Source organism: Ranitomeya variabilis, chromosome 2 (assembly GCF_051348905.1).
Source record: "Ranitomeya variabilis isolate aRanVar5 chromosome 2, aRanVar5.hap1, whole genome shotgun sequence".
In the NCBI taxonomy this organism is placed as follows: domain Eukaryota; kingdom Metazoa; phylum Chordata; class Amphibia; order Anura; family Dendrobatidae; genus Ranitomeya; species Ranitomeya variabilis.
Window position 1 is genome coordinate 599,104,629 of NC_135233.1, and position 25,598 is coordinate 599,130,226.

General features: G+C 43.1%; 1 protein-coding gene and 1 long non-coding RNA gene across 5 annotated transcripts; one reads left to right on the top strand and one right to left on the bottom strand.

The window, feature by feature from the left end:
* Positions 1–1,259: 1,259 nt before the first annotated feature.
* On the bottom strand, positions 1,260–22,963 carry LOC143807228 (uncharacterized). 3 transcript variants are annotated; one of them, XR_013221679.1, is made up of 4 exons: positions 22,897–22,963; positions 11,457–11,639; positions 6,027–6,192; positions 1,260–1,375 (listed from the first exon to the last, which is right to left on the bottom strand). It is a non-coding gene; the product is annotated as an uncharacterized LOC143807228 (long non-coding RNA). The 3 variants fall into 3 exon arrangements; XR_013221680.1 differs by lacking the exon at positions 6,027–6,192 and having other exon boundaries at positions 1,293–1,375; XR_013221681.1 differs by lacking the exons at positions 1,260–1,375; positions 6,027–6,192 and adding an exon at positions 7,352–7,530.
* Positions 1,293–25,598, top strand: LOC143807227 (IST1 homolog). 2 transcript variants are annotated; one of them, XM_077288550.1, is made up of 12 exons: positions 1,293–1,391; positions 7,373–7,553; positions 7,761–7,848; positions 9,370–9,453; positions 9,939–10,049; positions 11,245–11,352; positions 11,702–11,818; positions 20,134–20,238; positions 20,468–20,566; positions 22,009–22,113; positions 22,321–22,363; positions 25,326–25,598. In XM_077288550.1, exons 1-12 carry the CDS (start codon positions 1,304–1,306, stop codon positions 25,358–25,360), a joined length of 1,164 nt encoding a protein of 387 aa, XP_077144665.1. In that variant the 5' UTR covers positions 1,293–1,303; the 3' UTR covers positions 25,361–25,598. The 2 variants fall into 2 exon arrangements, with proteins under 2 accessions (XP_077144665.1, XP_077144666.1); XM_077288551.1 differs by lacking the exon at positions 20,134–20,238.

The following is a 25,598-nucleotide window of genomic DNA, read 5'->3' on the forward strand; positions in this document are numbered from 1 at the left end:
ATCATCTCCCGCCTCGACTACTGCAACCTCCTGCTCTGTGGCCTCCCTTCTAACACTCTCCACCTGTCCCCCCGCTATTCCCCGGCATCTCCCCTCTGTCAATCCCTTCACTGGCTCCCCAATACCCAGAGACTCCAGTACAAAACCCTAACCATGACATACAAAGCCATCCACAACCTGTCTCCTCCATACATCTGTGACCTCGTCTCCCGGTACCTTCCTGCATGCAACCTCCGATCCTCACAAGATCTCCTTCTCTACTCCCCTCTTATCTCCTCTTCCCACAATCGTATACAAGATTTCTCTCGCGCATCACCCCTACTCTGGAACCCTCTACCACAACACATCAGACTCTCGCCTACCATCGAAACCTTCAAAAAGAACCTGAAGACCCACCTCTTCTGACAAGCCTACAACCTGCAGTAATCACCGATCGACCAAATCACTGCACGACCAGCTCTATCCTCACCTACTGTATCCTCACCCATGCCTTGTAGATTGTGAGCCCTCGCGGGCAGGGTCCTCTCTCCTCCTGTACCAGTCGTGACTTGTATTGTTCAAGATTATTGTACTTGTTTTTATTATGTATACCCCTCCTCACATGTAAAGCGCCATGGAATAAATGGTGCTATAATAATAAATAATAATAATTCTGCCAGCCTGCTCCACCGGCCAGCAGCAGACTCCATGGCGCCCTGAACATGGAGCATGTCATGTAGGGCTGTCATCTGCTTTTCCATGCTGAGTTGTTTCTCGCTTTCTAGAAAAATAACTTACTAACTGAAAAGAAGTGATGACACTGAAACAAGTTTATGATAAAAGCTGAAAAAAGTCCCAGGAACTTTACGCTTTGTGTGCAGAGATTTGTTAGTGTTGCGCAGGATCCGGTCCGACGACCTGACTCAGAAACGGAATTTACTCTTCATTTCTGCAGGTTCTTTCTGCTGAGCGGACGCATGTAGGTAAGAACCTTCACCATTATTTTTTATCATAATAATAAAAAACAATTAAAAATATCAAATGACAAAACGCTCAAAAAAATAGTTAAATATTAAATCGCACTCAATCCAAAATAGTAAAAATTATATCTAGCTAATTTTCAACGCTGGTATTGTTATATTTGTGCCAAGATGGATTCTGTTACATTTCTTGCATTGGCTGTCACCCAGCTTTCTGACAACCCTGAATGGCCAGTCCTTCAGTTATCACTTGTGACACCAGGAAAAGGAATAATTTGGGAGGCTGAGTTATCAAAGTATGAAAAAGTTTTCAATTTTTTTATTTTTAGTAAGGAAAAGGAAAGATGTTCAGTTCAAGTTTCAAACCCGATCATCTTCGTAGTAATCTGAAGCTCGCCATTACCAGGCTGAAGATGCTGGTGAATAAGAGAAGTAAGGAAAAATTATTTTTTTATTGTCAACAAACATTTTAATAATTGGGTATTGATGAATTAAATATAGAAAGGGCACAGTGATTATATACAGATGGGGGGTGTATGGTCAGGAGCACAGTGATTATATACAGATGGTGGGGTGTATGGTCAGGAGCACAGTGATTATATACAGATGGGGGTGTACGGTCAGGAGCATAGTAATTATATACAGATGGGGGGTGTATGGTCAGGAGCACAGTGTTATATACAGATGGGGGTGTACGGTCAGGAGCACAGTGATTATATACAGATGGGGGTGTATAGTCAGGAACACAGTGATTATATACAGATGGGGGTGTATGGTCAGGAGCACAGTGATTGTATACAGATGGGGGGTGTATGGTCAGGAGCACAGTGATTATATACAGATGGGGGTGTATAGTCAGGAACATGGTGACTATATACAGAAGGGGGTGTATGGTCAGGAGCACAGTGATTATATACAGATGGGGGTGTATAGTCAGGAACACAGTGATTATATACAGATGGGGGTGTACGGTCAGGAGCACAGTGATTATATACAGATGGGGGTGTATGGTCAGGAGCACAGTGATTATATACAGATGGGGGTGTATGGTCAGGAGCACAGTGATTATATACAGATGGGGGTGTATGGTCAGGAGCACAGTGATTATATACAGATGGGGGTGTATGGTCAGGAGCACAGTGATTATATACAGATGGGGGTGTACGGTCAGGAGCACAGTGATTATATACAGATGGGGGTGTACGGTCAGGAGTACAGTGATTATATACAGATGGGGGTTGTATGGTCAGGAGCACAGTGATTATATACAGATGGGGGTGTATGGTCAGGAGCACAGTGATTATATACAGATGGGGGTGTATGGTCAGGAGCACAGTGATTATATACAGATGGGGGTGTATGGTCAGGAGCACAGTGATTATATACAGATGGGGGTGTACGGTCAGGAGCACAGTGATTATATACAGATGGGGGTGTACGGTCAGGAGTACAGTGATTATATACAGATGGGGGTTGTATGGTCAGGAGCACAGTGATTATATACAGATGGGGGGTGTATGGTCAGGAGCACAGTGATTATATACAGATAGGGGGTGTAAGGTCAGGAGCACAGTGATTATATACAGATGGGGGTGTATGGTCAGGAGCACAGTGATTATATACAGATGGGGGGTGTATGGTCAGGAGCACAGTAATTATATACAGATGGGGGGTGTAAGGTCAGGAGCACAGTGATTATATACAGATGGGGGTGTACAGTCAGGAACACAGTGATTATATACAGAAGGGGGTGTACGGTCAGGAGCACAGTGATTATATACAGATGGGGGTGTATAGTCAGGAACACAGTGATTATATACAGAAGGGGGTGTACGGTCAGGAGCACAGTGATTATATACAGATGGGGGTGTATGGTCAGGAGCACAGTGATTATATACAGATGGGGGTGTATGGTCAGGAGCACAGTGATTATATACAGATGGGGGTGTATAGTCAGGAACACAGTGATTATATACAGAAGGGGGTGTACGGTCAGGAGCACAGTGATTATATACAGATGGGGGTGTATGGTCAGGAGCTCAGTGATTATATACAGAGGGGGGTGTATGGTCAGGAGCACAGTGATTATATACAGATGGGGGTGTAAGGTCAGGAGCACCGTGATTATATACAGATGGGGGTGTATGGTCAGGAGCACAGTGATTATATACAGATGGGGGTGTACGGTCAGGAGCACAGTGATTATATACAGATGGGGGTGTATGGTCAGGAGCACAGTGATTGTATACAGATGGGGGGTGTATGGTCAGGAGCACAGTGATTATATACAGATGGGGGTGTATAGTCAGGAACACGGTGACTATATACAGATGGGGGTGTATGGTCAGGAGCACAGTGATTATATACAGATGGGGGTGTATAGTCAGGAACACAGTGATTATATACAGAAGGGGGTGTAAGGTCAGGAGCACCGTGATTATATACAGATGGGGGTGTAAGGTCAGGAGCACCGTGATTATATACAGATGGGGGTGTAAGGTCAGGAGCACCGTGATTATATACAGAGGGGGGTGTACGGTCAGGAGCACAGTGATTATATACAGATGGGGGTGTATGGTCAGGAGCACAGTGATTATATACAGATGGGGGTGTATGGTCAGGAGCACAGTGATTATATACAGATGGGGGTGTATGGTCAGGAGCACAGTGATTGTATACAGATGGGGGGTGTATGGTCAGGAGCACAGTGATTATATACAGATGGGGGTGTATAGTCAGGAACATGGTGACTATATACAGAAGGGGGTGTACGGTCAGGAGCACGGTGATTATATACAGATGGGGGTGTATAGTCAGGAATACAGTGATTATATACAGAAGGGGGTGTACGGTCAGGAGCACAGTGATTATATACAGATGGGGGTGTATGGTCAGGAGCACAGTGATTATATACAGATGGGGGTGTATGGTCAGGAGCACAGTGATTATATACAGATGGGGGTGTATGGTCAGGAGCACAGTGATTATATACAGATGGGGGTGTATGGTCAGGAGCACAGTGATTATATACAGATGGGGGTGTATGGTCAGGAGCACAGTGATTATATACAGATGGGGGTGTATGGTCAGGAGCACAGTGATTATATACAGATGGGGGTGTATGGTCAGGAGCACAGTGATTATATACAGAGGGGGGTGTACGGTCAGGAGCACAGTGATTATATACAGATGGGGGTGTATAGTCAGGAATACAGTGATTATATACAGATGGGGGGTGTATGGTCAGGAGCACAGTGATTATATACAGATGGGGGTGTATGGTCAGGAGCACAGTGATTATATACAGATGGGGGTGTATGGTCAGGAGCACAGTGATTATATACAGATGGGGGTGTATGGTCAGGAGCACAGTGATTATATACAGATGGGGGTGTATGGTCAGGAGCACAGTGATTATATACAGATGGGGGTGTATGGTCAGGAGCACAGTGATTATATACAGATGGGGGTGTATGGTCAGGAGCACAGTGATTATATACAGATGGGGGTGTATGGTCAGGAGCACAGTGATTATATACAGATGGGGGTGTATGGTCAGGAGCACAGTGATTATATACAGATGGGGGTGTATGGTCAGGAGCACAGTGATTATATACAGATGGGGGTGTATGGTCAGGAGCACAGTGATTATATACAGATGAGGGTGTATGGTCAGGAGCACAGTGATTATATACAGATGGGGGTGTATGGTCAGGAGCACAGTGATTATATACAGATGGGGGTGTATGGTCAGGAGCACAGTGATTATATACAGATGGGGGTGTATGGTCAGGAGCACAGTGATTATATACAGATGGGGGTGTATGGTCAGGAGCACAGTGATTATATACAGATGGGGGTGTATGGTCAGGAGCACAGTGATTATATACAGATGAGGGTGTATGGTCAGGAGCACAGTGATTATATACAGAGGGGGGTGTACGGTCAGGAGCACAGTGATTATATACAGATGGGGGTGTATGGTTAGGAGCACAGTGATTATATACAGATGGGGGTGTACGGTCAGGAACACAGTGATTATATACAGATGAGGGTGTATGGTCAGGAGCACAGTGATTATATACAGATGGGGGTGTATGGTCAGGAGCACAGTGATTATATACAGATGGGGGTGTATGGTCAGGAGCACAGTGATTATATACAGATGAGGGTGTATGGTCAGGAGCACAGTGATTATATACAGAGGGGGGTGTACGGTCAGGAGCACAGTGATTATATACAGATGGGGGTGTATGGTCAGGAGCACAGTGATTATATACAGATGGGGGGTGTATGGTCAGGAGCACAGTGATTATATACAGATGGGGGTGTATGGTCAGGAGCACAGTGATTATATACAGATGGGGGTGTATGGTCAGGAGCACAGTGATTATATACAGATGAGGGTGTATGGTTAGGAGCACAGTGATTATATACAGATGGGGGTGTATGGTCAGGAGCACAGTGATTATATACAGATGGGGGTGTATGGTCAGGAGCACAGTGATTATATACAGATGGGGGTGTATGGTCAGGAGCACAGTGATTATATACAGATGAGGGTGTATGGTCAGGAGCACAGTGATTATATACAGAGGGGGGTGTACGGTCAGGAGCACAGTGATTATATACAGATGGGGGTGTATGGTCAGGAGCACAGTGATTATATACAGACTAGATGGTGGCCCGATTCTAACGCATCGGGTATTCTAGAATATGCACGTCGCTGATTGGTCGCGGCAGCCATGACAGGCAGCTGGCGAGACCAATCAGCGAACGAATAACCACGACAGACAGACAGAAGGACAGACAGATGGAAGTACCCTTAGACAATTATATAGTAGATGGGGGGTGTATGGTCAGGAGCACAGTGATTATATACAGGGGGGGTGTATGGTCAGGAGCACAGAGATTATATATGGATTCATACAAAACAATTTCTCATTGTTGCAAAGGAAACGGTCAGGATGTCTTGTTTGTCATGTGGCGCTCAGGGTATGCTGATTGTTGTAGTTCCCTAGCAGCTAGAAATACACAGGTTATAGATTACTCCATCTAGATTTTTACCTTATTAGTTTTGTAGACCCAGTTTGAAAAAAAATGCAGTGCGAGTCATCGTCCTTTCTATATCATCTACATTCCCTCGAAAAAGTGCAAGAACAGGTTTCACTGGACCCTGGAGCGCTGCACACATTACAGATGGCAGGGAAGGGGAATGTCACTTTTAATTTCTCTGAAATATTTTAATGATATCCAGATGTGACATTTTTTTCAGTCTTTTATGTATGTTATTGTTATGTTGATATTAAAGGGAACCTGACATCTGATTCCTAAAGCCCTAAACAGAGGAACATGAGTCAGACTCTGGCTCCATTCGGTCAGACGGGGGCGCTGCATCTCGGATCATTAGTCCAAGAGGCTGGTCCTCAATGGCTTCTTCCCACCCCACTCCAGTAGATTGACAGGTCGCTCCCTATATACACATATGGGGAAACCGGTCAGTCCAGGGAAGTGAAACGGGGAGAAGCTGTCTGGTACCGCATCGGACTAGTCAGGTCTGCCCTTATAGTATTCGGATGGCTTTTCAAAGTATGTCTTCTCTGAAACGCTGCAGTGTTTAAGAAAAGAACATGCATGGCTGCAATATTGGAGACAATTTGTGGTTGCATGTGCTTTGGGCAGTATGAATCAGCTGACAGGTTCCCTTTAAACATAATTAAAAATACTGCCATCTAATGGCCACAGCGACACTGGCGCCCCTGCTTTGAAGAATCGTCTCACCTGTCAGCCTGCAGTTATATTGAAGATGTATTATTCTAAAAGTATTCAGCCGACAGGTATCCCTCCCAAGCCCCATACCCGTGCACATGCGGGTGACTGTGGTAACATCTGGAGTCGGCTTATCTCTGTTAAGCCCCAAAAAAAAAACACTTGGGCATTTAATGTTTTATTCACAATCATGGCAATTCAGGGGGCCCCCATGAAAACACCAAAAAAATTGGGTTGGGTGGCTTTGTTCTTCATGCCAAGTTCACACAGAGCGTTTTGAGTAATTTCCAGTAGATCTACTACTAAAAAACTCCTTCAAAAAGGAAAAGTTTTCCTATTCATTGTTTTTGGAGCATTTTATTTCCCAAAGAAATTTTGAAAATTGTCCCAAAAAAGTGCATGCCAGTCGATTAAATGTGCTCCAAAGGAAGCCCTGTCAATTTGAAAAGCTGTAAAAAAAACACTACAGGAAAAAAAACTCTCCCAAAAGCGCTTCTGGAAATGAGAAACTTCCCGAAAAGGAGCTTTTTTTGAAGCTTTTTCCATGTGAAAAATTCAACTTTTTTTTTGGATCTTTGTGTGCATACCATCAAATAAATAGTACTCCAAAATGGTTTCTAATGTTTGTTTCCTTCTATTTGCAGATGAATTGGTCCAGAAGACAAGGAAGGAGATAGCAGATTATTTAGAAGCCGGGAAACGTGGGAATGCTCAGATCCGGGTGGAGCATATTGTCCGAGTAGATTATACAATAGAAGTCTTGGAGATTCTGTATTTATACTGTCAACTTCTCCTCGAAAGACTGGAATTGATAAAAACAATGAAGTAAGTCTGAAGCCGGGTACCATTGTAGCAATGTGACGAGAAAAGGGGCTACTAGAGAGGTGTGCCTAGTTTGCGAAAGTTCTTTGTCTGGGAATCAGGTTCTTCTACATTTTTCCCAATTTTTTTTTAATTAGCATGCCAATTTTTTGCTATTTTTTAATTACTCTTATACTAAGTAATAATATGAACATGTTGCCTTCTGTGTAGGGAAATGAGCCCGGATCTGGAGGAAGCCGTGTCCGGTGTGGTTTGGTGCGCTCCACGTTTAGAGGCGGACATTCCAGAACTGAAACCAGTGGGTAATAGAATATCTGCATCATAACATTTATTTTGCTAGGATGTATATCTAGGAGAAAGTTTTTAAAATTTTGCCTTAAAGTATTAGGGTGATGTACAGTGCCTTGAAAAAGTATTCACACGCACAAGGGAAATACTTTTCCAAGGAAAATGATACATGGTTTTCTAATTATTTTAACAATATAAATCTGAAGATTGTGAGATGCATTTATATTCAGCCCCTCTCCCAAGTCAATACTTTGTAGGACCACCTTTCCTGTATTTAGCTCCATTCATATTCCCATCAACTTTGACCAGCTTCCCTGTCCTTGCTGAAGAAAAGTCTCCCCACAGCATGATGCTACCATCACCATGGTTGACAGTGGGGATGGTGTTTTCAAGGTGATGTGCAGTGTTAATTTTCTGTGTTTTGCAATTAATGCCAAAAGTTCTACTTTGGTCTCATCTGACCAGAGGACCTTCTTTCACATGCTAGCTGTGTCCCCTACAAGGCTTTTACCAAACTTCAAACAGGACGTCTTATGGCTTTCTTTCAAAAATAGCTTTCTTCTTGACACTCTTCCTCAAAGGCCAGATTTGTGGAGTATACAACTAATAGTTGTCCTGTGGAGAGAGTCTCCCATCTGAGCTGTGGATATCTGCAGCTCCTCCAGAATGACTATAGACCTCTTGGCTGTTTCTCTGATTAGTGCTCTACTTGCTTGGGATGTCAGATTAGGTGGACGGCCATATCTTGCTAGGTTTGCAGTTGTGCCAATTCATTCCATTTTTGGATGATTGATTGAGCAGTGTTTGGGCTATTTTTTATAAACTAACCCTGCTTTACTCTTCTCAACAATTTTATCCCTGACCTGTCTGGTGTGTTCCTTGGTTTTCATGATGCTGTTTGATCCCTAATTTTCTCAAACCTCTGAGGCCTTCACAGAACATCTGTAGTTATACTGAGATGAAATCACACACGGGTGGACTTAATGTACTAGTTATGTGACTTCTGGAGGCAATTGGTCACTCAGGATTTTATTTAGGGGTATCAGATTACATGGGGGCTGAATACAAATGCACTGTACAATTTTAAGATTTGTATTTGTAATATAATAAGAAAACCTTTTACACTTCACAAATACTTGCTACTTTGTGTTGGCATATCACATAAAATCCCAGTAAGTTTGTGGGTGTACAGTGAACCAAAATGGAAAAGTTCACGGGGCATGAATACTTTTTCAAGGCATTATACCACACAAAGCCAACATGCTGTAATTTCCACCTGCAAATAGGAGCAGTGCAATGTGTCTTTAATGTGACGGTTGTGGAAGGGTCCAGCCCTGGTATTAAGTGTAGGGCAGCAGATATCCGAAAGCTCCCTGGAAAGGGAAATATTTGTAAATTCTGTATTTTAAATATTTAATTATTTCTTCATTAGATTTTTTTTAGACATTGCTGTGAAGCATAAAACATGTCAAAGCTGAGATGAATTTATTGTGTTTTTTGCAGGAAATGATCTTTTCTGTGCACTTTGCAGGTCTCTATTCAGTTGTGTAACAAGTATGGAAAAAAGTTTGGCAAGCTGTGCCAGAAGGGTAAAGCCGAATCTATCAATCGGAAAGTAAGTGCCAAATTTAGGTTGGTATCTCAGTAATGTGTTGTGGGATACACAAGGTCCAGGGTACCGACATATACAGTATATTATAACTTGAGCTCCATTTCATTAACTTTGGCACAACTTGAAACATTTTTCCCCAAATTCTGCATTCTTGTAGTTTTTGAAATGCATTATCCTCATGTTCTTCTTGACTTGGACAATCACTTTGTGTTATGGTTGATCATTGACCAATGATTGCTTGATCACAGGGTGTCCACTGCTTTCCCGGAATCTATTAGTGACCTGGGAAGCATGTGCTTAATTTCCTTGCGGCGCCATCACAGGAGAGATAAAGTATTACACAGTACCCAATAGGCTGTCCATGGGTAGCCTAGACGTGGTGGATCCTCCGGAGGGAAAGATGGTCTTTGTGGTCAATGTCTAAGAGATAAGTGTCCTCATAGGTTTTCAAAAATGGACAATCCCTTTAACACTTCCTCTGTCCACAGCTTATTCATGGGCTCAGCACCACAGCTCCTTCTAAATGTCTGGTGGAGAAGTACCTTATGGAGATCAGCGACCATTATAACATCCCCTATGAAGCTGATGTCACAGATTTAGTGAGTATAATTAATAAACTGTGATCTTGTCCACTGCCTCAGTTGTACATTTGAGGGACCATAATACTGTTTAAAGGGACAGTGTGTCACAAGGGTGTCACGTCCCCCTGGAAGACCTAGAGTTAGATGGTCATGTTGAGTAATGAATCGCAAATCCTCTTTAGAGATGGTGTGATTCATGTCCTATTTTAAATGGATTTCCTTTCCTTCGGTGCTAAGAGGGTTAAAGACCCTTTCCAGGCTGGCTAAGACCATACAGCCTGGTTGTTCCCAGCTGCAATTGCTTATAATTTACTCCCTCTATATATACAGTCTCTGGGCTTTTAGTCGCTGCCGTTAAAACTTTTGTCTTCCTGTGCTAAGTGCTAAAGCTAAGTGATTGGAGTAGAGTTATTGTAGTAGTGTTCTGTGGTTTGCAGTAGTACGTGTGTGTGTTTATTTCCTGTTCCCTTTTTCCCATTCAGTTTATTCCTCCCTGTCCCTATCCTCATCCATGTTGTTAGTTAGTGCTTTTGTATGATAGAGGTTTTGTATTATCCCTGTTTTGTCTTTGTGTCTTGTTTATCTTACATTTCTGTCCCATGCCTCATGGGGTTGGGGAGGGGACAGATTAGGGTTTAACAGGAGCATAGTAAAATCAAAGACCCAGGCCTCTCTACCTTCAAGAGTACTGGTCCCAGTTCCAGGAACACTTTGAGGCCCCTCTCTCTTACCGAAGACCATCACAGCGTGACAGTGTCACACGAGCGAGCACCGCTTCCCCTTTATATTGCTCAATGCTTTTACTAGTGGCTGTGTTTGGTATTGCAGTTCAGTCCCAGCCAGAATACAACAAATCTGTAATACCAGATACCAGAGATACTAAAAGCCTGGCTTTATACCTGGTATATAATGTAGAGAGAGAGTTGTGGGTGGGAGTCCTGTAACCCCTTCAAACGGAAGTGAGAATTAGAAATAAAATATGAAATGTTACTGTATATGTTTTGTCTTTTATGCTATGCCCAATTATATTTACTTCTCCAAGATCACAGCTATAACAGGTGCAGGGGTTGCAGTTGCCCTTGAGCAGGGGGATCCCCCAAAAAAACCTTTGGGTCATACGAGAATTCCAGTACTAATAAAAACCAGTGATAGTGCTGGATATCTTGCAATGAGACCCATAGGCTATATGTGACCCCATTGTTTTTCTCTCCAGAGTGAAGTTCAGCTCCCAGACCTGAACCACTTGCAGGTCACAGGGGACAAAACTTGGAAAGCAGAACTGTATGGAGGAGAGAGGAGAGATTCCTCCGAGGCGCGATATGTGAGTACATCAGTAATACTGCATTATAAACATATCATGTATGCACTTATACTCTTGCTGTTAAAGAGGACCTGTCACTTGCCATAAATGTGTAATTTTTTTACCTCATATAAATGCCGCTTTTCTAATGAATCCGGTGATGTTTTTCGTTTATTTCTGAGCCTCTCTGTTCCTGAGATATGGCCTCCTCTTTCCTGTATAAAAATCTCATCATGTTTAACAAGTGGGCGTGGTCTGCAGGAGGTTCTCTTCTTAATGACCCCGCCTGGTTGGCTAAAAAACAAAATCTACAAAGAAAGAGAAGGGGCCATATCTATCAGTTCATTCAATTTGTGCTTGTCTGTTATAGGTCCCTTCACCTCATTACCCCCTAGGGGTCTACGAGCCAGAACATTGCAAGACATTTCCACCAACATTTAAGGTTGGAGTAGAGTCAGAGTATCACCCGGACATGACACTCGGCACAGTGAGTATCGGCTACTCCTAAAGGGCCTGTGTGTGATCTATAAAATATTGGCTATGCATTAAGTAGTTGTTCCTTAAAAAAATTATATTCACCTGTTTTAACCAGTGCAGCTCTGTCTCCACTGCTCCTGTGGTCCTGCTAGTCTGTTTACTACACCAACAGTGATAGCACGCTGTAGAGGCGCATGACTGCTGCAGCCAATCACTGACCTCAGTGTCAGACTAATGTGCATGTGCAGAATAATATCATTGGTGCAATTAAGCAAAAAAGATGGGACATACTGATAGATGGCACTGGAGATGTCACGATTTAAACAAGTGACTATCCATTTTTTTTAGTATTTTATCAACTTCCTTGCACTTAGCCAATTTTTTTAGGTCCCTAACAACCTCCTTAAGCAAAGACTGGAATTTGCCTGTATTGTAATGCATGTTTTCTGAGTCAGTTTATTTTCATATAATGCCTGGTCCTTTCTTTAAAAGTAGAAGTAATAGAAATAGTAGATATAGTAGTAGTAGTAGTTGTAGAAATTGTAGTAGTAGTGATAGTAGTAGAAATGATTGTACTGATAGTAGTAGAAATTATAATAGTTGTAGTAGTGATAGTAGTAGTAGAAATCATAATAGTACAGTAGTAGTGATAGTAGTGGAAATGAATAAAGTAGTAGCAGCAATCATAATAATAGTAGTGGCGGTAGTAATAGTAGTAGTAGAAATTATTATTGTAGTAGTAATAATAGTAGTAATAATCATCATAGTAGAAGTAATAAAAGTTAGTATAGTAGTAATCACAATAAAAATAGTAGTAGTAGTATAAATTTTTGTAGTAATAGTTGTGAAGATTATTACAGTAGTAGTAATTGTGGTAGTTGTAGAAATTATTGTAGTATTAATAGTAGTAGTGTAAATTAATGTAGTAGTAGCAATCATAATTATAGTAGTAGCAGTTGTGATAGTAGTAGAAATCATAATAGTAGTAGTTCGATTAATGGTAGAAATTATAGTACAGTAGTAGTAATAGTAGTGGAAATGAGTAAAGTAGTTGTAGTAGTAGTAGTAGTAATCATCATAGTAGAAGAAAATAAAAGTTATAGTATAGTAGTAATCATAATAAAAATAGTAGTAGTAGTAGTAGTAGTAGTAGTAGTAGTAGTAGTAGTAGTAGTAGAAATTATTGTAGTAATAGTTGTGGAAAGCATTATAGTAGTAATTGTAGTGGTAGTTCTAGAAATTATAATAGTATAATTTATTGTAGTAGTAATAGTAGTAGTGGAAATTATTGTAGTAGTAGCAATCATAATTATAGTAGCAGTAGTGGTAGTAATAGTAGAAATTATTGTAGTAGTGGAATTTATTATAGTAGTAGTAATTGTAGTGGTAGTTGTAGAAATCATAATAATAGTAGTAGAAAGTATTATAGTAGTAGTGGAAATTAATATAGTAATGGTAGTAATCATAATAATAGTAGCAGTAGTAATAGTTAAAATAAAAATAGTAGTAGTAGAAATTACTGTAGTAGTAATAGTAGTTGTAGAAATCATAATAATAATAGTAGTAGTAAGAATAATGGTGATATAATTTATATTAAATTATTGTAGAAGTAGAAATACAACAACCAATAAAAACCCCACACATATGGTTAATGTGGAGGGCAAACAGAAGTGATCCAACCAATTAAAAGATACATTTTACTGAAACATATTAAAATATACAATTAAAAAGCAAACAAAATCTATAAAGGGGACGCAGAGCAAATGTGGAGGGAAAAAATAATTTAATAGATAGAGAGGGTATAATAACAGTTCAGTAACTCCCCCTAGCTGGATGGCCAGGTAACCAAACCATGTACATAATACAGTGCATAGATGTAAGTGCACAAAAAGGACCCTCTCAAAATGGTGGTAGGCACATAGAGGTAGACAGTATACAGGTGTTATGACCCCAATGGCGAGGGTCTCAGAGATATCAGGAAGTCTGCGAAGTACAAAAATCCAGCTCATAGGGCAGTGGTAACTGGGTTGACCATATATCTACTCCTAACGCCAACACTAGAAGTAGCCGGGGAACATGCCTACGTTGGTCGCTAGATGTCTCGCGCCAGCCGGAGAGCTAACTACCCCTAGAAGAGGAAAACAAAGACCTCTCTTGCCTCCAGAGAAAAGACCCCAAAAGTAGGATAGAAGCCCCCCACAAATAATAACGGTGAGGTAAGAGGAAATGACACACACAGAGATGAACTAGGTTTAGCAAAGAGAGGCCCACTTACTAATAGCAGAATGTAGAAAGATAACTTATATGGTCAACAAAAACCCTATCAAAAATCCACACTGGAGATTCAAGAACCCCCGAACCGTCTAACGGCCCGGGGGGAGAACACCAGCCACCCTAGAGCTTCCAGCAAGGTCAGGATACAGATTATATACAAGCTGGACAAAAATGCAAACAAAAACAAATAGCAAAAAGCAAGAAAGTAGACTTAGCTTAATCAAACAGGAACCAGGATCAGAAGACAAGAGCACTACAGATTAGCTCTGATATCAACGTTGCCAGGCATTGAACTGAAGGTCCAGGGAGCTTATATAGCAACACCCCTGACCTAACGACCCAGGTGAGCATACAAGGGATGAATGACATACCCAGAGTCAAATCACTAGTAGCCACTAGAGGGAGCCAAAAGGTAAATTCACAACAGTACCCCCCCCTTAGTGAGGGGTCACCGAACCCTCACCAAGACCACCAGGGCGATCAGGATGAGCGGCGTGAAAGGCACGAACTAAATCGGCCGCATGCACATCAGAGGCGACCACCCAGGAATTATCCTCCTGACCATAGCCCTTCCACTTGACCAGGTACTGAAGCCTCCGCCTGGAGAGACGAGAATCTAAGATCTTCTCCACCACGTACTCCAACTCGCCCTCAACCAACACCGGAGCAGGAGGCTCAGCAGAAGGAACCACAGGCACAACGTACCGCCGCAACAAGGACCTATGAAATACGTTGTGAATGGCAAACGACACCGGAAGATCCAGGCGAAAGGATACAGGATTAATGATTTCCAATATCTTGTAAGGACCAATGAAGCGAGGCTTAAATTTGGGAGAGGAGACCTTCATAGGAACAAATCGAGAAGACAGCCATACCAAATCCCCAACGCGAAGTCGGGGACCCACACCGCGGCGGCGGTTGGCAAAACGCTGAGCCTTCTCCTGTGACAACTTCAAGTTGTCCACCACATGATTCCAGATCCGCTGCAACCTATCCACCACAGAATCCACCCCAGGACAGTCAGAAGGCTCCACATGCCCCGAGGAAAAACGAGGATGGAAACCAGAGTTGCAGAAAAATGGCGAAACCAAGGTGGCAGAACTAGCCCGATTATTAAGGGCAAATTCAGCCAACGGCAAGAAGGTCACCCAATCATCCTGATCAGAAGAGACAAAACACCTCAAATACGCCTCCAGAGTCTGATTAGTTCGTTCCGTCTGTCCGTTAGTCTGTGGATGAAAAGCGGACGAAAACGACAAATCAATGCCCATCCTACCACAAAAGGATCGCCAGAACCTGGAAACAAACTGGGATCCTCTGTCCGACACAATATTCTCAGGAATGCCGTGCAAACGAACCACGTTCTGGAAGAACACAGGAACCAGATCAGAAGAGGAAGGCAGCTTAGGCAAAGGAACCAGATGGACCATCTTGGAGAAACGATCACATATCACCCAGATGACAGACATGCCCTGAGACACCGGAAGATCCGAAATGAAATCCATAGAGATGTGTGTCCAAGGTCTCTTCAGGACAGGCAAGGGCAAGAGCAACCCGCTGGCACGAGAACAGCAAGGCTTAGCTCGAGCACAAGTACCACAGGACTGCACAAATGACCGCACATCCCTTGACAAGGAAGGCCACCAAAAGGACCTGGCCACCAGATCCCTGGTGCCAAAAATTCCCGGGTGCCCTGCCAACACCGAGGAATGAACCTCGGAAATGACTCTGCTGGTCCATTTAGCAGGCACAAACAATCTGTCAGGTGGACAAGAGTCAGGCCTACCAGCCTGAAATCTCTGCAACACACGTCGCAGATCTGGAGAAATAGCTGACAAGATAACTCCTTCCTTAAGAATACCCACAGGTTCAGCGACTCCAGGAGCATCAGGCACAAAGCTCCTAGACAGAGCATCTGCCTTCACATTCTTAGAACCTGGTAAATACGAGACCACAAAGTCAAAACGGGAGAAAAACAATGACCAGCGGGCCTGTCTAGGATTCAGGCGTTTAGCAGACTCGAGGTACATCAGATTTTTGTGATCAGTCAAGACCACCACACGATGCTTAGCACCCTCGAGCCAATGACGCCACTCCTCAAATGCCCACTTCATGGCCAACAACTCCCGATTGCCCACATCATAATTTCGCTCTGCCGGCGAAAACTTCCTAGAGAAAAAGGCACAAGGTCTCATAGTAGAGCAACCAGGGCCTCTCTGCGACAAAACGGCCCCTGCCCCAATCTCCGAAGCATCCACCTCAACTTGAAAGGGAAGTGAGATGTCAGGCTGGCACAAAACAGGCGCCGAAGTAAACCGGCGTTTCAACTCCTGGAAAGCCTCCACGGCAGCAGGAGCCCAGTTAGCCACATCAGAGCCTTTCTTGGTCATATCCGTCAACGGTTTAACAACGCTAGAAAAATTAGCGATAAAACGACGGTAGAAGTTAGCAAAACCCAAGAACTTCTGAAGACTCTTAACTGACGAGGGTTGAGTCCAATCATGAATAGCTCGGACCTTGACTGGGTCCATCTCCACAGCAGAAGGGGAAAAAATGAACCCTAAAAAGGGAACCTTCTGTACACCAAAGAGACACTTTGAGCCTTTAACAAACAAAGAATTTTCACGCAAAATCTTGAAAACCATCCTGACCTGCTCCACATGCGAGTCCCAATCATCAGAAAAAAACAGAATATCATCCAGATAAACAATCAAAAATTTATCCAGATACTTCCGGAAAATGTCATGCATAAAGGACTGAAAAACTGAAGGTGCATTGGAGAGCCCAAATGGCATCACCAAGTACTCAAAATGACCTTCGGGCGTATTGAATGCGGTTTTCCATTCATCTCCTTGCTTAATGCGCACAAGGTTGTACGCACCACGAAGGTCTATCTTGGTGAACCACTTGGCACCTTTAATCCGGGCAAACAAGTCTGACAACAGCGGCAAAGGATACTGAAATTTGACAGTGATCTTATTTAAAAGCCGATAGTCAATACAAGGCCTCAAAGATCCGTCCTTTTTGGCCACAAAAAAGAATCCCGCACCAAGAGGGGAAGAAGAAGGACGGATATGCCCCTTCTCCAGAGACTCCTTGATATATGAACGCATTGCGGTATGTTCAGGTACCGACAGATTAAACAGTCTTCCCTTAGGAAACTTACTGCCTGGAATCAAATCTATTGCACAGTCACATTCCCGATGAGGAGGCAGTGCACTGGACTTAGACTCGCTGAAGACATCCTGATAATCAGACAAATACGCCGGAACTTCCGAAGGCGTAGAAGTAGCAATAGACACGGGCAGGGAATCTCCATGAATTCCATGACAGCCCCAACTTGACACTGACATTGCCTTCCAGTCCAAGACTGGATTATGGGTCTGTAACCATGGCAAACCCAAAACAACCAAATCATGCATCTTATGCAGAACAAGAAAACGTATCACCTCCCGATGTTCAGGAGTCATGCACATGGTAACCTGTGTCCAAAACTGCGGTTTATTTTCTGCCAATGGCGTAGCATCAATACCCCTAAGAGGGATAGGATTTTCTAATGGCTCAAGAACAAAACCGCAGCGCTTGGCAAATGACAGATCCATAAGACTCAGGGCAGCACCTGAATCTACAAACGCCATGACAGGATACGATGACAGTGAGCAAATCAAAGTTACAGATAGAATAAATTTAGGTTGCAAATTACCAATGGCGACAGGACTAACAACCTTAGTAAGACGCTTAGAGCATGCTGAGATAACATGTGTAGAATCACCACAGTAGTAACACAAGCCATTCTGGCGTCTATGAATTTTCCGCTCATTTCTAGTCAGGATTCTATCACATTGCATTAAATCAGGTGCCTGTTCAGATAACACCATGAGGGAATTTGCGGTTTTGCGCTCCCGCAACCGCCGGTCAATTTGAATTGCCAGGGCCATGGAATCATTCAGACCTGTGGGAATGGGAAAACCCACCATCACATTCTTAATGGCTTCAGAAAGGCCATTTCTAAAATTTGCAGCCAATGCACACTCGTTCCACTGGGTCAGCACGGACCATTTCCGAAATTTTTGGCAATACACTTCAGCCTCATCCTGACCCTGAGACATAGCCAGCAAGGCTTTTTCTGCCTGAATCTCAAGATTGGGTTCCTCATAAAGCAAACCGAGCGCCAGAAAAAACGCATCAATATCAGCCAATGCCGGATCTCCTGGCGCCAGCGAGAAAGCCCAATCCTGGGGGTCGCCCCGTTAAAAATAAATAACAATTTTCACTTGCTGAGCGGAGTCTCCAGAGGAACAGGGTCTCAGGGACAAAAACAATTTACAATTATTCCTGAAATTACTAAACTTAAATCGGTCTCCGGAAAACGGTTCAGGAATCGGTATCTTAGGTTCTGACATAGGATTTCTGGTAACATAATCTTGTATGCCCTGCACACGAGTAGCAAGCTGGTCCACACTTGTAATCAAGGTCTGGACATTCATGTCTGCAGCAATCACAAGCCACTCAGAGGTAAAGGGGAAAAGAAAAAAAAAATGAGAGAGAGAAAAAAAAACAAAAAAAAACAAACTCAGAACTTTCTTTCTATAATCCTGCTTCTGCAATGCATTTAACATTTAATACTGGCCTGGCAAACTGTTATGACCCCAATGGCGAGGGTCTCAGAGATATCAGGAAGTCTGCGAAGTACAAAAATCCAGCTCATAGGGCAGTGGTAACTGGGTTGACCATATACCTACTCCTAACGCCAACACTAGAAGTAGCCGGGGAACATGCCTACGTTGGTCGCTAGATGTCTCGCGCCAGCCGGAGAGCTAACTACCCCTAGAAGAGGAAAACAAAGACCTCTCTTGCCTCCAGAGAAAAGACCCCAAAAGTAGGATAGAAGCCCCCCACAAATAATAACGGTGAGGTAAGAGGAAATGACACACACAGAGATTAACTAGGTTTAGCAAAGAGAGGCCCACTTACTAATAGCAGAATGTAGAAAGATAACTTATATGGTCAACAAAAACCCTATCAAAAATCCACACTGGAGATTCAAGAACCCCCGAACCGTCTAACGGCCCGGGGGGAGAACACCAGCCACCCTAGAGCTTCCAGCAAGGTCAGGATACAGATTATATACAAGCTGGACAAAAATGCAAACAAAAACAAATAGCAAAAAGCAAGAAAGTAGACTTAGCTTAATCAAACAGGAACCAGGATCAGAAGACAAGAGCACTACAGATTAGCTCTGATATCAACGTTGCCAGGCATTGAACTGAAGGTCCAGGGAGCTTATATAGCAACACCCCTGACCTAACGACCCAGGTGAGCATACAAGGGATGAATGACATACCCAGAGTCAAATCACTAGTAGCCACTAGAGGGAGCCAAAAGGTAAATTCACAACAACAGGAGGATAAAAGGGGTATCAGAATCCACTATATATCCCCTAGTGCTATTAACAATGAATAGATAAACCCTTAGGTTAAAGTACTATACAGTCCAAAATAAAAAGGTGCTGCCAAAAAATAGGCTTAACATTCAGAAAGTATACCTGTGTGATGTAAATTACAGCTGCCACGAGGGATGGGCTCAGCATCCCCTCACCCCGACGCGCGTTTCACCGCCAGCTTCTTATCTTTTAATTTTACTCAGTTGGATCGCTGCTGTTTGCCCTCCACATATTAGCCATATGTGTGGGTTTTTTTGGTTGTTGTATCTTGCATGAAATACCTATACTTACTAAGGACTACCATTTTGGTTTGGAAGTAGTAATAGTAGTAGTTGTAAAAAGTGTAATAGCAGTAGCTAAATAAATCGTAGTAGTAGTACAATCATTATAGTAGTAGTTTAAATGATTGTAGTAGTAGTAATACTAGTTGTCGTAGGAATCATTAGGGGTATAGACTATACCTATAGTTGTAGTGAAAATCCTAGTATTAGTAGTAGGTGTTGTAGGAATGATGATGCTAGTAGTGGTGGTAATAGTAGAAATCACTTGGTAGTTATAATTACTAGTAACTAGTTGATTGGATCTTGTGGTTGTACTGTACATTACAGGTCTCTCCTCCCCATCACGTTGGTCTCTATGAAACAAAAAAAATCCTTACTCTCCCTCCACCCTTTGAGGTTGGAGCAGCGCCATCAGTCCCTGATTATAGTCCAGTAAGTATCCGCTTTTGAGAGCAGCCGGCGGTTGGCAGGTGGGGGATGGAGGGGTGATCATGGGGGGAATGCAGAGGTATTAGTAGTTTTGCCTCCGTGTGAAGCGCACGGTGTGATTGGCTCTCGATGTTGATGGGTAGGGGGAAATTTCTCATTCCATATGGATTTCCCTGTCCCTATACACAGCAGATAAGTCTACGTTACTCAAGAAAAACCCTTTGGATTGTAGGGCTATCATTATGCTGAATCTCCTGGATGCTTCAAGACAGAATTTTCAGATAAGAAAGTTCCACCTGCTGTCCCTGTCTGTCCTCCTTCATGTGATCTGGTGAGTACTGGGGAGTTTTACATGTTATGTATCTCTCCGCTCTGATTAAGGGCTCTTTCTCACGCCAGTGTGTCTGGTATGTGTGGTGACCGTTTTCACACGTACCAGACACACTTACACATGTAGACCCATTTAAGTGAATGTGTCTGCATTGTTCCCTGCTCTGCTGTCGATCAGCACGAGCAGGGAAGAATGTTCAGAGCTATATTCAACTGATAACAGTGAGAGAAGGCAGTGGCTGATGGGACTACTGCTCCCATCAGCCTACACCTGCTGCCGCTAATAACAGTGAGAGAAGGAGTGGCTGATTGGAGTATTCATCAGCCGATGCCTGCACTATAGATAAATAAATAAAATGGCTTGGGTTCCCCTGTATTTTTGATAACCAGTCAGGCAAAACTGACAGCTGCGGGTTGCAACCCTCAGCTGTCAGCTTCAGCAAGGCTGGTTATCAAGAATAGAGAAGTCCCCATGCTAGTTTTTTAATTATAATAAATCATTTTTTTTAAAAAACAGCGCGGGGTGTCCCCCATTTTTTACAACCAGGTACTCTCAGGCTGGTAAGTGGCTACAGATATTGACCACCCCCAGCCTAAAAATAGTAGCCTGCAGCTGCCCAGAAAAGGCGCATCTATTAGATGCGACAATTCTGGCGCTTTGGCCGGCCCTTTCCACTTGCCCTATAGTGGTGGCAAGTGAGATTCATATTTGTGGGGTTGATGTCACCTTTGTATTGTCTGGTGACATCAAGCCCATGGGTTAGTAATGGAGAACCGTCTATACGACACCTATCCATTACTAGTCCTATAGTTACATGGTAAATATAGACACAGCCAGAATAAAGTCCTCTATTATAAACAAAACACTTATCCATTTTTATTTAAAAAATAACAAACACAGTTATACTTACCGCCCATTCCATTGAAGCCTTCGTCTCTTGTAATAAAACAAAAATAAAAAAACAACAATATCCCTCACCTGTCCGACGTTCTCTCCCATGCCGTAATCCATGTTTGGGGATTATTATTATTATTACACATTTTTATAGCGCCATTTATTCCATGGCGGTTTACATGCGAATGGGGCAAATATAGACAAGTACAATAAACATGAGCAAAACAAGGCACACACAAGTACAGGAGGAGAGAAGACCCTGCCCGCAAGGGCTCACAGTCTACAGGGATAAATAGTTTTCATCCTAGACGGTGACAAGATGCTACCATCCAGGCTGAGAACCACTGATGAATGAGCTGCTGCGAGCGCAGCATCAATGAGCAGCGGTGACATCATCGGAGTTACTGCCAGTCACTGAGGCTGTGTTCCCAGTCGGGCTGAACTGCGGTGACCTCAGCACTGTGAGAAAAAGTCTCTGTGTTCACCACAGTTCAGCTCAGTGAGTTCACCGCAGATCTTTGATTAGATTTTTTGGTTGTACATTACAGGTCTCTTCACCCCATGATGTTGGTCTATATGAAACAAATAAGTTCTATACCCTACCGCCGCCCTGTAAGGTTGGAGCAGCGCCATCAGTCCCTGATTATAGTTCAGTAAGTATACGCTATTGAGAGCAGCCAGGGGTGGGCAGGCAGGGGATGGAGGGGTGATGGGAACTGTTAATCAACTCTTAATTCAATTTGTGAAAAGTTTATCTTGCATCTTCTAAAGTTATGAGCACGATGTTAAAATGATCAATGTAAAATCAATGCAGAAATTATGTACAAAATGTCATATATCCAATTTTATATATTTTTTAGCTTCCTCATGGATACGCATATGCCAGTGTTAAGCGCAATTCAAGTATGTATCTATTCAATTTAACATAATTATTTTTACAATTGAGAATTCTATAATGAGTAACTTAACTTTTATTGATCAGCCTTGGAAAAGATATGAATCTTAATATCATCCTCCATTATATGTTTTTCCTTCTGTTCTGAAACATGCTGAAAGTGCTGTTTTAACTGCTTAGTCCATGCTCTTTTAGTAGCTGCTTTGAACTGCTGCTTCTAGCAAGAATCCATACTCGAACCCTATTTACATTGTCCCTTTGTGAACTTCTCTGCTCCTCCATGCTCAGACTGAGATCGTTTGTAAAAACTGCTTGAGTATAGATTTTTGCTAGAGTAGCAGCTCAAAGAAGCATCTAAAAGAGCATGAACCAGGCAGTTAAAACAGGACTTTTAGCATGGTGTTTCGGAGAAATGGAAGCAAAATTAAGTAGTGGATTACATTTAGAAGATTCATAACTTTAAAAAGGCTGATGAATAATTAAATAAAAGAAAGTTTAGTTACTCTTTGTCCCCAAAATCTGTACTCTGCCTTCTCCTTACCTAGGATTTAGAATACTGGTGTCATGTTTTGTGGCGGTGGGATATTTAGTCCCTCTTAGGCACCAGGCAGGGCCGGCGGCAGCACCCGGCCTACCAGGGCAAGTGCCGGGGCCCTGAAGAGACAGGGGGGCCCACTCACACAGTCATAGAGCCATCTGGCTGCTTTAACCCTTTCTACCCTTTCAATTTGCGCTGGCACAAGCATCTTCTCACTGTCAGTGCAGGGCCAGGCACACATAGGGGTTAATTAAGGACACAGCCAGCGTGACATTGTGGGCGGAGAGTTCTCCTGCTCTGAATCTCCTGGCTGTGTGCACTCCTGAACTTATCGGAGGAGACGGAACTCCTACCAGCACCTGAGTGAGTGCAATGCTATATTGCTGTATGTTCTGACAGTCTGGGACTGGGTGACCTGGGGCGGCCATGGGCTGGGCGGCTGCAGCTGATATATATATATATATATACTACAGCAGCCGCCCAGCCCAGGCACCCAGCACAGCCTGTATAGATACAGTGTATCTATATATATAATTGTCTAAGGGTTTTTCCGTCTGTCTGTCTGTCTGTCTGTCTTTCTGTCTGTCTGTCTGTCTGTCTGTCTGTCCTGGAAATCCCGTGTCTCTGATTGGTCGAGGCCGCTAGGCCTCGACCAATCAGAGACGGGCACAGCATGGCGACGATGATGTCATAAAGGTTGCCTCGACCAATCAGCGACGGGCACAGTCTGCCGCGAATTCGCCTCGACCAATCAGCGACGGGCACAGTATCAATGTAGATGTCATAATGGTTGCCATGGTGACGATGATGTCATAAAGGTTGCCTCGACCAATCAGCGACGGGCACAGTCTGCCACGAATTCTGGAATCATCATTGTCCATATACTACAGGGACATGCATATTCTAGAATACCCGATGCATTAGAATCTATATATATAATTATCTAAGGGTTTTTCTGTCTGTCCTGGAAATCCCGCGTCTCTGATTGGTCGAGGCCGCCTGGGCCTTGATCAATCAGCGACGGGCACAGTCTGCCGCGAATTCTGGAATCATCATTGTCCATATACTACGGGGACATGCATATTCTAGAATACCCGATGCGTTAGAATCGGGCCACAATCTAGTATAATATATATACAGGACAGGTGCTGGGGGCCTGGGCTGGGTGGCTGTTGAAGTATATACACTGCACAGTACCTCTCCTCCTGTATATATACACTGCACAGTACCGCTCCTCCTGTCCTGTATATATACACCGCACAGTACCACTCCTCCTGTATATATACACTGCACAGTACCACTCCTCCTGTATATATACACTGCACAGTACCACTCCTCCTGTATATATACACTGCATAGTACCACTCCTCCTGTCCTGTATATATACACTGCACAGTACCACTCCTCCTGTATATATACACTGCACAGTACCACTCCTCCTGTATATATACACTGCACAGTACCACTCCTCCTGTATATATACACTGCACAGTACCACTCCTCCTGTATATATACACTGCATAGTACCACTCCTCCTGTCCTGTATATATACACTGCACAGTACCACTCCTCCTGTATATATACACTGCACAGTACCACTCCTCCTGTATATATACACTGCACAGTACCACTCCTCCTGTCCTATATATATACACAGCACAGTACATCTCCCCTGTATATATACACACTGCACAGTACCTCTCCCCTGTATATATATACCGCACAGTACCACTCCTGTATATATACACCGCACAGTACATCTCCCCTGTATATATACACACTGCACAGTACCACTCCTGTATATATATACCGCACAGTACCACTCCTGTATATATACACCGCACAGTACATCTCCCCTGTATATATATACCGCACAGTACCACTCCTGTATATATACACTGCACAGTACCTCTCCCCTCTATATATACACTGTACAGTACCGCTCCTCCTGTATATATACACTGCACAGTACCGCTCCTCCTGTATATATACACTGCACAGTACCGCTCCTCCTGCCCTGTATATATACACTGCAGAATTTACAATAGCTATCACTCATGTAAGAAGTGAAATCTGGCATTGTACTATACCTATATTTATCTGCTGTATCTGGGCATCATGAATCGTGGTATGTGTTAAAGGGGGGGCCCACTGAGACTCTTTCGCCCGGGGCCCTCAAAAACCTGGAGCCGGCCCTGGCACCAGGGCTTATGTTGGTTACCTCGGTTCCTCCATGAGCTGCGCGCCTGTTCTCCTTATATAACAGACAATCATATTGTGTATTTTAGTTAGAATCAGTAAAATGTCTATATATATATATATTTATTTATTCATGACCATGTAATTTCGACTGTGATTTGGAAGCAATTTTACAACTAATCTTCCATTTAATAAAATGGCAATAACATTGACAATATACCTGTTAATTCTAGCTCCTGGTAAATGGTATCACAAGTTCACAAAATAGTTGCCTGATGGCGCAGCTTGGATTATCCTCTGTGAATCTTCTACTGTATACAATTTATCTCCCCGGGTGATGATAGCGGCTGCTGTCAAGAAAACTGCTGCAATAATATAAAGAATATAGTATATTTTATACAGATCATATATTTTAAGATTTTATTTCTTGTTCCTTCGATATGTTTAGTGCTTCTTATCAATGTGTAACATATTTATTTTATTAAATAAAGTGGCAATAAAAGTTA

Coding starts and splice junctions, on each gene's coding strand:
- LOC143807227 (XM_077288550.1), top strand. CDS start 1,304: ATGTTCAGTTCAAGTTTCAAACCCGATCATCTTCGTAGTAATCTGAAG. Junction 9,454..9,938: donor CCGAATCTATCAATCGGAAA/GTAAGTGCCAAA, acceptor CTCTGTCCACAG/CTTATTCATGGGCTCAGCAC. Junction 20,567..22,008: donor GTCCTCCTTCATGTGATCTG/GTGAGTACTGGG, acceptor TGTACATTACAG/GTCTCTTCACCCCATGATGT.